This window comes from Amaranthus tricolor, chromosome 7 (genome assembly GCF_026212465.1).
Source record: "Amaranthus tricolor cultivar Red isolate AtriRed21 chromosome 7, ASM2621246v1, whole genome shotgun sequence".
NCBI classification, from domain to species: Eukaryota; Viridiplantae; Streptophyta; class Magnoliopsida; order Caryophyllales; family Amaranthaceae; genus Amaranthus; species Amaranthus tricolor.
Genome location: NC_080053.1, coordinates 24,503,013 through 24,518,862, shown reverse-complemented (window position 1 = coordinate 24,518,862; position 15,850 = coordinate 24,503,013). Strand labels below are relative to the sequence as shown.

At 32.6% G+C, this 15,850-nt stretch overlaps 1 protein-coding gene across 2 annotated transcripts; it reads right to left on the bottom strand.

The window, feature by feature from the left end:
• Positions 1–2,910: 2,910 nt before the first annotated feature.
• Positions 2,911–13,267, bottom strand: LOC130817644 (cell division control protein 48 homolog C-like). 2 transcript variants are annotated; one of them, XM_057683472.1, is made up of 11 exons: positions 12,939–13,267; positions 10,144–10,899; positions 7,711–8,303; positions 7,212–7,364; positions 4,806–4,922; positions 4,592–4,696; positions 4,239–4,304; positions 4,093–4,157; positions 3,801–4,002; positions 3,522–3,680; positions 2,911–3,428 (listed from the first exon to the last, which is right to left on the bottom strand). In XM_057683472.1, exons 2-11 carry the CDS (start codon positions 10,859–10,861, stop codon positions 3,366–3,368), a joined length of 2,241 nt encoding a protein of 746 aa, XP_057539455.1. In that variant the 5' UTR covers positions 10,862–10,899; positions 12,939–13,267; the 3' UTR covers positions 2,911–3,365. The 2 variants fall into 2 exon arrangements, with proteins under 2 accessions (XP_057539455.1, XP_057539456.1); XM_057683473.1 differs by having other exon boundaries at positions 10,144–10,868; positions 12,939–13,250.
• Positions 13,268–15,850: the final 2,583 nt, after the last annotated feature.

Genomic DNA, 15,850 nt, shown 5'->3' with positions numbered 1-15,850 from the left:
GTCTATTCTACAATATTGTCTTTTTACAATAAGATTCAAACCCGCAATCACCCCCCTACAACATTTCATGGACAACTTTGCTAGCATACAATCAATAAACTAATACCTTGCGTTTAGTTTTTAACTAAATCAATTTGCAACTTTGGCCCATAATTTTTCGCAGAGTCTAATTTTTTTATTAAAAATTTTTTAAATAAGGTAAACCGTCATCTTAGATGGCGGTTTACTCTTAGATTTTTTTTCCCTCAAAATTATAGTTTGGATATACTGGCATCTCATATAGTAGTTTGCTAAAAAAATATCAAAACGTTATTTTAGATAGTGGTTTGATCTAGAGAAAATACTCCTACTTAAGCGATACCATGAAATATATGTTTCTCATGAACTTAGGGTGGGAATTAAGTTCCCAAAGACTTTATTGAGGGCAAAAATTCTTTAATTCATATAGTTTCCCTTCCAATACAAATGTGACTTGTAATTTTACAACTTTTCTAAAAACATTCATGATAGTTCATTAGGCAAACCTCAATTTTAGGGTACCTTTAGGGTTTGGTTTTTTTTTTTTTTTTTTTTTTTTTCATTTCTATTAGTTTTATTGGTTGTATTGTTCTCTTATAGTTTTATAATTTTTACGTATTTTTTTTATCTATTGCGCTTTTTATCTCCCACAACGTAGGGGCTTCTCTTAATCTTTCTCGAGTCGAGGGACTCCCTTTGGTCGCGCTCTCCTTTATGAGTATGAGTTGCCGCCGTCCTTCCCTCCCCAGACCCTGTTCATAGTTTTTTATGAGCGGAATATACTGGGTAGGATGATGATGGATTGTAGTAGTGTGACTAGAGTGTTCATAGTCTTGGTCATAGTGTTATAACTAATATGATATTTACTATGTAGAAGAAATTCGGGTATATACTTTGATTGATAGTTAGATTTGATCAAGGGATGCGTTTTGATATACTTTACTGCGCATGGAAAACATGCTACAATTGTTGAGAATCACGAGAGCAAGGTAAGTGACTAAAGAAACGCGTAATTAAAAAGTACAAACAAATTAGAATTGAGTATGCAATACACTGCTCAAACGAGCACATAAAGTGCTCTAACGAGCAGTCCTATTAAAGCATTTTTTGACGGCCTTTGAGTATTGTCGCGTTCATTTGTTAATACCCTAACTTTGGCTATCAATATGAGTGCATTCCCTCTGCTATATGTAGAGCCAAGCTATTAACTAAAGCGTTTCATATCCGTCTCCTTGCCACATGTAATTTTCTACTCCATTATTAATTTCTCCCTAACACTCGAAATGCTATATTAATGTAATTCCTTTATGTTGTACTGAGCTTCAAGCTCTTCTATCCTACATTAGCATAAGATGGTGAATACAACTTTATGAATGGTGAACCACCTTAAATCTAGGTGTTATTATTTACATTAATTTTCCATGCCTAAAATCATCTTATTGCATACAAATAGTCTTATTTCATTAATACACTTTAAAGTCATGATGTCCAATCTTTCCTAGCGTATTTAGGCTTCGCTTCCCTCCGTTACGCCTTTCTAACATGGGTATGCCATTGAGCCTACATTATAAAATCTCTACAATTATTTATACAGCTGGTCTTGGACGAGACGACCTGATAATGAGACCGTCAATTTGGGTCGGCCCAATTCGTGCGTGCAACAACCCGGGTATTTTTTTTTTAAATTTTCTGGGCATTTTTCAATTTTGATCTTAAAGATATCAATTTTGACCTTAAAGGTATCAATTTTCAAAATTGATACCTTTAAAGTCAAAATTGATAAATACTCAAAAAATTAAAATGTTATTACGCGTGCGAATTGGGCCGGCCCAAATTGATGGTCTCATTATAAGACCGTCTCGTTATGAGCTGCCGTCTATCTTTCCTCCCCAGACCCTGACCATTGTTTGTCTATAAGCGGGATACACTGGGTACGATGATGATGATGATAATGAGACCGTCTCGTCCAAGTTTTTGTTTTATTTAATTCTGATTTTTGACTTATATTTTTTTATATTATTTACCCTAATTTTGTTGAGATGAAGACTTTCCATAAATTTCGTTTCATAAATTTGACTCGCCTTGTGTTCTTTAGGGTCCAAACCCTGTTGGTTGTTAATTCATAGACCTAAATTTAGTTATGTTTTTGCCGTCTGCAGAAACTTCTCTTATCGGTTTTCACTCTCCTAGGGTGAAAATGGTCAAAAGATTTGGCCGAAAACGTCCATATAAAACACCAATGTTGTCATCGGCGGTAATTGAAGAGCGTATAGAGAAGTGTAAATTAGTTCTAGGACTTTATTATTGCACCAAACTCTCATCTAAGAGCACTCTCTCTTGCTTACGTAAAATACTCCCTAAGTAGCTCCTCTCTTCCCTTACACTTATCTCCATTGTAATTCCTTTAAATTTGCATTATCTCCTTTAAACACATTAATATAAATCCTAAGCTAGAAGGAAGATATAGCCCAAGATTGATGAACCACCTTAAATCTTTGTGTTGATTATTTTCTTATTATTGTCATTCATCATTATATTGCATTCTTGATTCCTACACTAAGACACAACACAAACACACACTTAAACTTCATACTTGTGATCCTTGAGTGAGGTTTAAATACCTCTCCTTTTACAACATAATTCAAATAAAAAAAAACAATAGTACAATAAAAAATTATATTATCAAATAAACTGAACAAAAATTACCCGCTGCCTGCTGCCACCACCATAAATTGTATCGTTACCACCACTACAAAAATTTATCTTGCTCGGACCCCGATTTAAAATTTGCGGTACCATTGTTGATTCTATAACTCTCACAAAAGAGGATTTCATCAACAACTTTTTGTTCTCATTTTCTTATTACATATATATTGAAGAGAGAGAAACGAATTGTGAATTGGTCATTTTGGGTTAATGCATTGATAATTTGATAGTATTTATTTGTTCTCATTTTCTTTCAAAAACAATTTTTTGAAAGAGGAATAAGAAATGTTAATTTCAGTAGAAAAAAGAATGGTAACAGTGAAAGAAACAAAAAGGTAGAAGGGTTTCAAAAGAACATAAAAAGTAATAAACTAATGATTCTCTTCTAATTTTATGTTGGAAGAAAGAATTAGTAACAAGTTCCCAACAATAACAAAATCCTAAGCGATCGGTGCACCTTGAACCGGCCAGAACCACCACCCCTAAATTCAATAACAAATTTCCAACAATGCAATCCATCCACTGTACCTAATAAATCCCGCTTAATTGCCAGGGCTCGGGAAGGTAGGTGATTGGCAAGACGACCCATATCCGATATCTATCAAGGTCTTGTGTTGTCCAACTATCCAATGAGCCCGGGCTTACCTTGGAAAATTTGAAGTTGCTCTAAACTTCTTTGACAACATATCATAGTACTGTCTTTGCTGCTCCAGAATAAAATGGAATAACAAAAAAGTGTCTCGATCAAAAATGACTAATGTAGGGCATAACAATTTTTAATGAAGAATGAAATATACCTCTTCAGACACAGAAGGGAAAACTCTACGTCGTGCAAGTTCAAAATGAGCTTGCTTAATAGTGAAATCAGGAGATGCTAAAACACCCTTCCCTGATGTCGGCTCATCTTTGAAAGCAGTTAGCATCTCATCCCGCAAAGCCATTGCAGCTTCATTCATCTGTCAAGCATTAGCACAGACCAATTAAGCTAAACCTACTGCGAACAGATTCAGGAATACATTTACGAAAGTTATAAAACAATGCAGTACACTTGGTACATCAAAACAGAAGAAACAAACCAGTTCAACAAGGTCAGCACCACTAAAATTTTCACAAATTGAACTTCTGCCCAGATCAAACAGGTTCAAGCTCGCATCTACCGGTTTCTTCCTAGCCAGAGCGTTTAAAATCAAACCACGTTCATCAGGTTTAGGTAGTGGCACGTACAAGAGATTTCCGAATCTCCCGTTCCTCCGGAGTGCCCGATCCACCACCTCAGGTCTAGCAAAACCACATAATTTGACCCTCAATTACCAAAAACCACATGTCAAATCATTGAATCATCAAGGCTCATCAGATAGTAACTCATACCGATTTGTAGCCCCAATTACATAAACACCACGACGATCTTCTCCGCCATCTAACTCGATCAAAAGCTGCAGTAAAATGCAAACCTTGTCAGAAAATATACATACAAACTTCAATCAAAGTAAAAATGTTCGATACTTTATCAGAACCTGGGTTACAAGTCGATCTACAACGCCGCTCCCTTCTTTCCCACGCTGTGCAGTCAAAGCATCCACCTGGCAGAAAGGTAAGATTTAGCTCAATTAACATTATTATAAGTCATCATCTACTCATTATCACTTTCGGACAGTTTCATTTCTATGTCAAATGGAAGTTACTTGAAGACAAGTTTTGTTGAAAACTTGAATCACAAAAGTAGAAGAAAATCAAACACAGATAAAAGTAGATTCTAATGCAAAATAAAGCTGTTCTGTACTTCTGGTGTGAGTACTCCAGATAAGACTCTTGCATTTGAAACATACTAGAACATGTAAGTCATAGCAAAACAGCAAAAGATAAGTACCTCATCAAAGAAAAGTATGCATGGAGAACAGGTCCTAGCGCGATGAAATAACATCCTTATATGTGATTCACTTTCACCAACATACTTGTTTAAAAGTTCAGGGCCCTTCCGTGTACAAAGAACAAAAACAACAGATTCAATAACTTAAAAGTGTAGATAAAAGAGAAGGCTACACAACCAATGAGATGCCAAAATTAAAAAGGCAAGGGAAAACCTTGATATGGATAAAACTTGCTCCAGACTCATGAGCTACAGCCTTGGCAATCAGAGTCTTTCCACAACCAGGGGGCCCAAAAAGCAAGAAATCTGTCGCAGATTCCACTCCAGCTATCTGCCAAAGTCAGAAGCAGGATAATTGCAGACTGAGATTATTCATCACATAAAATACTTTGATAATAAAGTTTTTTCCTATGTTAATCAGATCTAGGTATTGGAATCAGGTATTGCTACATGTCCGGGTATCTAACGCGTCAATTTATTTGGAATATACGTTCAATTTACGCCTGAAATAACCAATGTTTGGGACTTTGAGCATCGAGGATCGGACACGGCTATGCGAATCAAAATCAAGAGTCCGAGTAACATAGGTATTTGCAGTAGAGTGAATCAAGAAGCAAGGAGAAATGTTCAAGGATAACAAAGGTAAGAGTATTTTTCTTTCATGGCTATACGCTTGTGGATAACTAACAAGTAACGACTCATAAACCTCGAACAGTAAGAATAGAAACTTTTATCGACACTACTTTCTAGCTTATATAGGGCATAGTGAAACTAACTTGCAAAAACAATAAGCAGTAGACTAGAGGAGTGAGTCAAGAAGCAAAAGAGGAACAATCAATAACAAGAAAGATATTGTTCTTTCATGTTTATAGGCTTATAGAAGGATAACTAACGGCTGAGAAATGTTAAAAAGTAAGAAAAAAATGTACCCACTCTACTTTCCAGCCTTTAAAGGCATATTAAATAAACTTAAAGAAACCCACAACAATAATGAACGGATAATGATTCAAGAAGCAGGAAAAAGAATCAAGAAAAAAAAAATGTTCTTTCATGGTTATAGGCTTCTCTAGAAATATATTAACAATTCATAAATCTTGAAAAGTAAGAGAAACTTTTATCCACTCTACTTTCTAGCTTCTAGAAGTGTTATGAATTAACTTCACAGCAACACCAAGAATGTCAATCATTGTTCTGCCTAAGTTAGCAAGCAGAAATAAATTAATAACCACAAAGTAACAACATATCCTTTTTCATCCATAGCTGACCCCTGCAAAATATATAGACAATGCATCGTTTCAAATAACCAATGTGCACTTCTGTGCTCCATTATTTCCGATATGAAAGATGGAAAAAAGAAATGAAATTCCTTCAATCATAGTACTAAACAAGAAAACATAGTACCGATGAAGGAATCCAAAACGCTAGTAAGTTGAATGAATCTATCTTTAAGGCACAACTGGATGATGCTGAGAGATTATAAATCTTGTATAGTAAGCTAATTATTGATAACAAGACAAAGTGCTTTTATAGAGGAATTAAAACTAAGAATCCTAGAGATAGTGACTAAAGAAAATTTTGTCCAATCTTATATATTTTTCATTCCTCCTTACTTCTGACATTAAAAAAACACATAAGGGTGACATCTTTCAAACATACTACACTATGGCCTCCATAACAACCAACTCAGAAAAACACCTAGTAGCACTAGCAGCAAAAGGGGCTCAAGGCAACCTCCTAGCTTCAAACAATCTTCCAAACCATAAATCTATACTTGAAAACTCTACAATATTAGATAAAAGAACTGCAACACATGCAAATCTCCAAATGTACTTTAGCCAGGGTAACATGATTCGCAATTTGCTTTGATTCGTTAAATAAATTCAGGTTTTCTATTTTAAGGTCAAACACACGTAAATTTGCAATTAAAAAGGTCAGACTCATGTTAAAGTAATAGCGGCATGTCTACTGCCAAAATCAAGGGGCAACAAATCAGAAAATGATAAATTAGTGTCACAAAGATGATTTAGAAAGTTTTCATACACTAAGAATGTTTTAAATAGAAGGGACTGAAGAAAGGAAGTATAGAATGGCTTTTTGATATCATGATAAAAAAGCGAGCAACAGAGAAGGATTCAAGTGAATTCAAAGGAAATATATATATATATATATATATATATATATCATGATTTGTGCATCTGACTCAATCCTTTTAGGATTACGGCTTTAATCTTACGGGGGATTCGGGTACAGCCAATTTTGTCTCCAGTTTAAATTGGTTGTTTTGTGGTTATACAAGCCTTAGTCAGTTTAGTAATGCGCCATATTTGACTTCTTAGATCTACTTAAGTACATATAAGACAAATGATTCTTAAAAGCCATTTAGGACACCATGTATATATCAATTAAATCAACAAATTTCAAATTCAATAACTACACAAGAAAAACATCAAGAATTGCTAACTCCGTAGAAAAAACACCGAAGTACTAAAAGTCAATCAAAAACAGTAAAATTTAGCTTTGGTCAAGAAAAATTAAATTTTAGTTGGTAGAAATAAGTTCAGTTCTGCAAAATCAAGGCAAAACAAACATTGTTTACGTGATATAGCAATCTCATTATTACCTCATCAAGCTGACGGTATTTTATGCGCCCAACAATATGGCGTTCAAACTCTCTTCTTAATTCTTTCAGTCCTCCAACATCTTCCCATGTCACCTTTGGAATGGCAGAGAAGCCTTCCCTTCGTAATGAGGGTTGCACCAATTTAGCTGCCTCCTGTATAGAGCTCAGAATGCAGGTCATTAGTCTCAACTACATTATTAAGGTCAAAGCTATGTTCCAAGAATAAAACCAAAAATTGCACAAAAAAAAATGCTTATAAACAAACTTGAAAGTTTAAAACTCTAAATGATCAGATTTAATTGCTTACAAGTTCAAAGAGTTCATCTATACTAATAAATAGAGAAGTTAAATTGAGATCTAATAAATTCAAAGATATAAAGGTGAAAACAGCAAATGTAACTCTCTAAAATAAGTCACCCCTCAAACAATTACAGTGCACAAAACACAGAGATCTTTGCTTATATATTCGTATATATTGTAAGCCAATATGTCAGTTTACCTCGAAATCAACCATCAAAATCTTGAGCTTTTCCAACTCTTCAGGAGATTCATCCAGTTGATCCTCCGCTAGTTGAACGCCTGGATCCAACCTCTGATGAATGATGAACCTTTTCATGGCAAGAATTCCAGCTTTGTTAACCAGGTGTACTAAATCAGCACCAACAAAGCCTGGAGTTGCCCTGGCTATTTTTGCCATATCAAGGTCACCATCAACTCTTTTGTTTAATGTCAATAAGGAGAGTATCTCAGCCCTTGCCTTTTCATCAGGAATTGGTAATAGGATCTCTTTGTCAAATCTCCCACACCTCTTCAATGCAGGGTCTATAGCATCAGGCCTGTTGGTAGCTCCAATAACAAGAACATAACCTAATCGTTCATCAGGTTCACAATTTGCAATCTCACCATTCCGCTTCACAGGCTTATGAGACTCATCCATGCATGTCAATAATTGATTAACAATACGACAGTCTGCCACTTTTTGCATATTGTCTCTCTTTGAAGCAATTGCATCGAACTCATCAATAAATACAATTGAAGGAGAAGTTTTATATGCTTTTGAGAATAATTCACGAATCTTCTCCTCCGATGCACCTAAGTATTAATATCATCAATCCCAAAAGGTGAGATTCAAATCAATAGTACATCATGCAAAAGCAGCATAGCGTCTCTAACTCTGTGTTAGCTAAACTTCAGGTGAAAAATTTTAATAGGGCCAGTAAAAAATTGTCATGCAGAATACTTGTTGAGATATTTTAGTCACAAAAATAGTACAGGCATGGAAAACAACAAGAAACTAGCACTAAAGTAATACTCCCTCTGAAAGTGCAAAAACCATTTTTATATTTCACACTATCCAATATACTAATTTAATCCTTAGCATTTATAATTATGCATAATTAAAAATTAAACTAAAAATTTAATATTAATAAAATTTACATTGGAAATAATCAAATAAGATCCTGTTGACTATGCTTCAACTTAAGATTAAGAATAAAATAGTACAAATTAAGAGTGACTATGGAATAGTACCCACTACAACAAATGGAGCTTGCAATAAGGAGCAAGAGAGTATTAGCTTTTTTAGCTACTCAGCATGTCCACAAATTAATTCAAAACAACCAGAACTGTTAAACTAGTGTCTTTACCAAGGGCAGGTCTAAAGGTTGATCATTCCAGGGGAAGTTTAAACATCAATTTTGGAGCACTAGAAAAAGCAGCTCAAATTTTGAGCCAAAAACAGCCCAAACGAGACGTTAAAATGCAACAGTTCAAATTACCAAAACCTTCACTAAAAACAAGAGGTTCAATGAATAAAACCAAGCTATTCAAACTTCAGTTCAGCCATTCCAAAGCATTGAAGATCCAATAGGAACTAAAAATAAAGAAATATGTACAGACCGACAAATAGACAAGCATTGACACCCAAAATGTTGTTCTAATAAAGCAAACTTCATACCAGTTATGACCTACTGCTGTGTTATATCAAAATTTATGAACATAAGAGCAATTATCAAAACCCAAAACCTAAATTTAGCAACGATAAAGAAATCAAAGCAGAAGTTGGATCATTTGAGTAATGGACAACAGGATATGCAAACGCCATCATTAAAGCTCAAACCCTTGATTTTGAGATAATATTTTTGGCAATCTGATTATTTGAAGCATCAGCGCGTAATAGCATACACATACATATGATACCCAGACCTTTTTAGGCCAACTTTAAGCTTATCATAAGACAGAAATACCAGTTATAACTAGTCTTTAAGCTCACCAATTTGGGAAATCTTGTGCATCTGATTCTCTAAATGAATTGATATGTCACATCCAAAGCTTCAATAGTCCTTATGGATGACAAATAGTTTTGTGAGCATATAAGACTGCAAATTGTTAATTTGCAACAATAAATACCGACTTTACTTTCAGATTGGCAAAATTGTTAAAATATTTAGAGCTTAGAAAAACAAATTTGTTAAGTTAATCTGACTGTCGTGCACAATTTTGTTTGGAATTGTGTTTGGTATGAACTTTCAAGTTAAGTAAAGGATTCACTTTAGCTGACTCCATTACTTAGTGTTTGTTAACTTTCATGAGGGTAATGGATACCTCCAAATTATTACTACTCATTTTTCAATATATTCTATCTCTTCTTTTCATTTCCCTTACATCTTGTTATACCAAACAAACACTTAATATTACCCTTATCTCTCTTTATGTAGTCCCTTCACATTTTCCACTTGCCGCACCAAACACTCCCTAATGACATCAACCATAATAGCCTACTCAGACTTAAGTTTAACTAACATGTCAAACAGGACAAATCATGTTTTGGATCAATCAACCTTATATATCCATAAATGCTTGAAACATTATCGAATTTCCGATTTCCATAACGCAAAAGAAAAAAAACAACACAAAGAGAGATAATAAGTACCGGAGACACCAGAGACGAGTTCAGGGGCGGATATCTGATAGAAAGGAAGACTTGTCTCGTGAGCAATGGCTTGAGCTAACCGTGTCTTACCACAACCAGGAGGACCATAAAGCAAAATCCCAGAAATCGGCTTTACATCCATAAGCCGCATTAACTTTGGGTGTCGTAAAGGCTGAATTACATCCCATTCTAAATCTTCCAGCAGCTTCTTAATCCCTCCGAAATCTCTAAAACTTGGCCCAACACCTCTTTGTAGGTCTTTCTCGTCATCACCTCTTTCTTCTTCGATTATTTTGCTACATAGTTCACCCGAATCCTTCGAATTAGCACAGTCCCTCGAATTTTCAGTAAATTTCAAATTATCTTTATATCCTTCCCTAAGCATGAATTTCAACATATCCTCACTGTCACTGTCATCATGAGATGACATCGAAAACGAATTAGTGGAAACAGAGGACCGCAACACAGAATACTTTTCATCATTTATAGCACAATCCCTCTTTCTTTTCCGCAATTGTTGTTGAAGAATTTTCCTAATTTTTGAGCGAAAAGGAATGAGCTTGTAGTGGTTGTAGTCGGGAAAAGCGGAGTACAGATGGTCGGCGATTTCGTCAGGACAAAGATGAGTTAATTTACACTTATCTATACGCTCTTCAATTACCGCCGATGACAACACTGGTGTTTTATATGAACGCTTCCGGCCAAATCTTTTGACCATTTTCACCCTAGGAGAGTGAAAACCGATAAGAGAAGTTTCTGCAGACGGCAAAAACATAACTAAATTTAGGTCTATGAATTAACAACCAACAGGGTTTGGACCCTAAAGAACACAAGGCGAGTCAAATTTATGAAACGAAATTTATGGAAAGTCTTCATCTCAACAAAATTAGGGTAAATAATATAAAAAAATATAAGTCAAAAATCAGAAATCATAAAAAATGAGTTTATTTTCAACAATTATATCAAAAATGTAAGTTTATTGAAAAATAAATATTAGTTGAGTTTATTTTGAGCGGATCGAGCAAATGTTTATTTACTTTTTACAATTTTCCCAAAAAAATTATTCAATTTCATTCTAATCAAATCTCCTATTTAATCTTGCACACTTATTGGTGCATTATTTCAATTTTTAATATCTCTAATTGCGCTTGATGAAAAACTATATAAAGTTAATATCAATAAAGTTTATATCGAAATGAATTAAACAAGATTCTACTTGAATATATTTTAATTGCAAGAATAAAATACTAACTAAAAGTGATTGGTGAACAATATCAACAAACAAACGGAACAATTGATCTGAATACGAGTGAGAAATATTTAGTGAAATTCATATTTGGATTATTTTCAAATAATCAAAACTTTGTCATATATTTGCACACAACATACCATATTACGATTATACCATATTACTATTAATAGATATAAATAAGGTATGCTACTAGCAAACTAAAATAAAGATTGGATTATTCACAGTGAACTAAGGGAAAATGTTGGATTATTGGAAAATAATCTAAAGGTGAGATTATTCACAGCTGATGAGCAAAAGGTTGGATTATTAATGTCAATTGTTCCTTAATAAAATATAATATAATTTCAGAGAATATCCTAGTACTTACTCAGTCCATAGTTATATGTAATATTCGACCATATGATCATACAATCTAATAAAAGACTGAAAAATTCTATGGGTCATTATCATGGAGCTCCACTAGATAGAAGGAATTTATTGGTTGTTATTAGCTTCAGTGACAAATAAATCATACAATCTAATAAAAAAACCGGAAAATTCCATGTCATTCTCATTGAGCTACACCAGATGGAAGGATTTTGTTGGTTGTTATTAGCTTAAGTGACAAATTAAATAAACTAACTGTTTAGCTCTTCCAAAAATTTATTAAATCAAGTAATTTACCATTTTTAAAAACAGAAAAATTCAATGATTCTGGCTTAGATTGATGTCAATAACTTAAATAAAAAATTCACATTCAGCATTATTTGATCAATACGCAATCGTTCAGTAGAGTTTTTATATTTTGAAAACAGCACATAATGTGACCATTTAAGCATTATTTTAAATATATGAATACAATGTTAATGTTTTTAACACTATTTAATCTTTGTGTATTTTCGATTATAGCAATTTCATGAGGATTGATAATAGAGTAAGAATTTAGCACTTTCGACGTAAGGATAGGATATAATTTTAAGACAAAGAGGGAACAAGTATTTCCTCAATTCAGCATACTTCAATAAAATATACTATTATGAGACCCAATACCAAATGGAAAATTCCTACAACCTGACAAAACCTTAGAAAATTACCAAATGCAATATCAAACTAATCAAATGAGAAATAATTCAACATTTATTAAGACCCAATTCTAATAAATTCAAAAAATCAACTAACCTAATTGCTAGATTCATCAAAATTTTAAAACCTAAAAAACAACACAATAAATTTAACATCCTCCCAATCTTGAAAGTGTATAGCCAAAAACCCTAATCAATCACATAAACTCTTATTTCAAGAAATTCAAACAAAGTACCTATATCAATAGTAGAATTAAATTAATAATCAATTGAAACGCTAATAAATTCCAACAAATTAAATATAAGTCCTAAATTGATTAACAAATATGATTTGAGGTATTGAATAATCATCAATCATGAATGAACAAAGTTAAAAAAATTGTTTAACAACTAACATTCAAATAAATGGAAAATCTATGACAAATTAACAATTGAAATTCAAACTTTTAGGGGAAGAAAGAAAAACAGTAAAGAGTATATACTCTGGTGGTGGTGGGCGACTAAGCGGTGGCCGCAGGCTTCCGGCTGCCCTCTGGAGGAGTAGGCTGGGCGGGCTGCTGCGGTGCTGGCGGAGGAGGCTGGATTCTGGAAGGAAGAACACAGAACAGAAATAGGGATAACTAATATAGGAAGCACCGAAGCAATGAAGACGTAATCGCGTGTTGCAAAATTTTTAGAATTGATTTTTGGAAAAAAATCAGTGTTCTTAACAACGCTTGAAAAAAGTAGTAATTAGTAAACCTATAAACCCAAAATTAGGATCATATGGAATTCTAATGCAAAGTAGTGTTTAGTTTACCTTAACCTTACGTAAATAATGAGGTTATATATATATATATATATATATATATATATATATATATATGCACTTATGAGATTCTACACAACACACAAGGGCCGGCTCAGGGCAACATGGGCTTGTGCCTTAGGCCCATCCAAAAAATTAGAAAAACAAGACTAATATTTAATAGTTAGGGTTATATAGTATATATAATAGTAAAAACAATTCTCAAATAAGAGTGAGACTATCTCAATTGGACTGACTCAATATATACTATTTGTCTTAAAGTGATCACTTATAACGTTAAAATGATCAGTTACAATCTTAAAATATTCATTTTTATAGTCTTAGAGTGATTACTTATAACCTTAAAACGATCACTAACGATCTTAAAGTAATTAATTAAAGAAATGGACTAATTATATGGGCCCGTCTCATGGTGAGACGGGCTCATAAAAAGACGAGTTGTAGGAAAAATTACCTAGAATAATCCAATATTTTCATGATTTTCCTACAATAATCTCAACTATTGATTAACCATAAATAATTCTAACTTTAAGGGGTATTTGCCTAGAGTAAACTTGGGTAACTCGATGACCTGCTATAGTAATAGTAGGTAATTCACCAAAAAAAAGTAAATTGAAAATTAATTTAAAATTAGAGAAAAATTTTGAAAATTTACATAAACAATTCTAAATAATAAAAAAAATCATTTTTTTTGAATACTTTTTGTAATATTTTTTTCAACATTTTATTTTAATTTATCTTTTTTTAAAAAAATAAAACTTGCAATAGCAAGTCATCCGATTTACTCTAAGAAAATACCCCTCAAAGTTGGGATTATTTATGGTTAATCGATGAGTCTTTTCGCTTAATATGGAAAAATAAATATTTAATTCCCAATTTGCATGAAATGGGAAACTAATTCCCACAATATCGTCCATGTAATATTGTTGGGAAAAATTTTTTTTTTTTCCTTTTTTTCTAATATAACCGCCATCTCAAGTGGCGGTTTTGTTTCAGTTTAATTTTTTAAAAAAAAATAAAATAAATGAGGTAAACCGCCATCTCAAGTTGCGGTTTTGTGCGTATACAAAACTCTTCCAGTAGCTGTAATTTCATTTCATTCCATTTCCACACAACACACAAGGGCCAGCTTCAGGGCAACATGGGCCTGTGCCCTAGGCCCATCTAAAAATTAGAAAAATAAGACTATAATATTTAATAGTTAGGGTTATATAGTATAGCCAGTCTCTTGAGAAACCGTCTCTTTTAGAGATGTTTCCCAGGTCCAACTCAAAGAAGTTTAATGCCTACTTTTACTCTACATTTTCCTTTATGGGCCGGCGTAATTAGATATGGTCTTTCAAAAAACCGTCTCTCACAAGAATTTGTGTATCATACAATGATACAATATAATAAAAGACTTCGAAAATTTCAAGTGTTAGGTTATTAGAGCTTTGATAAATAGAATAATATTATTAGTTTCTTTTGATTACATGACAATTTAATTTAGGAAATAATATTGATTCAAATAATTAAAATTTTATAATGGGCATAATCTATAGGCATATTTTAAATTTAATAATAGGCATAATTTATAGGAATGTTTTAAATTTTTATTAGAAGGCCATAATAAAAAAGAAACCTTGTTTAATGAATAAAAAGAAACTTTAATTAATAGTCGTGAGGTTGTTATAAAATTTTAATAGTGATTATTACATTTTATGTAATTGCATATTTCTTCTAAAATTTATTTATATTATATATATATATATATATATATATATATATATATATATATATATATATATATTATGTATTTTCATATTTAAAAGTTCGTGCATTGTACGAGTTTTTATACTAGTATTGTATATTTAATAGGAAAAACACTAATTCTTAAAATGATCACTTATAACGTTATAATAATCACTTACCATCTTAAAATGTTCACTTTTATAGTTTTAGAGTGATTACTTATAACCTTAAAACGATCACTTACGATCTTAAAGTTATCAATTAAAGAAATGGACTAATTATATGGGCCCGTCTCATGGTGTGACGGTCTCATAAAAGACGAGCTGTAGGAAAAATTACCTCAGGATAATCCAACATTTTCATGATTTTCCTACAATAATCACACCTATTGATTAACCATGAATAATCCCAAATTTAAGGGGTATTTGCCTAGAGTAACTTGGGTAACTCGATAACCTGCTATAGTAATAGTAGGTAATTCACCAAAAAAGTAAACTGAAAATTAATTTAAAATTAGAGAAAAATTTTGAAAATTTACATAAACAATAAATAATAAAAAAATCATAAATGTTTTGAATATTTTTTGTAACATTTTTTTCGACATTTTATTATAATTTATCTTTTTTTTGAAAAAAATAAAACTTGCAATAGCAAGTTATCTGGTTACCAGGTTTACTCTAAGAAAATAACCCTCAAAATTGGGATTATTCATGGTTAATCAATAGGTGGGATTATTATAGGAAAATCACAAATAAGTTGGATTATCTATGTAATTTTTCCTAATTAATAAAAAAAAGACTCTTATGTAATTTGCCCTGGGGCTTCTCAAATCTCAGAAACGACCCTAATCATACC

Coding starts and splice junctions, on each gene's coding strand:
- LOC130817644 (XM_057683472.1), bottom strand. CDS start 10,861: ATGGTCAAAAGATTTGGCCGGAAGCGTTCATATAAAACACCAGTGTTG. Junction 4,697..4,805: donor CAAGTTTTATCCATATCAAG/GTTTTCCCTTGC, acceptor TGTACACGGAAG/GGCCCTGAACTTTTAAACAA. Junction 3,681..3,800: donor GTGCTGACCTTGTTGAACTG/GTTTGTTTCTTC, acceptor AATGCTTGACAG/ATGAATGAAGCTGCAATGGC.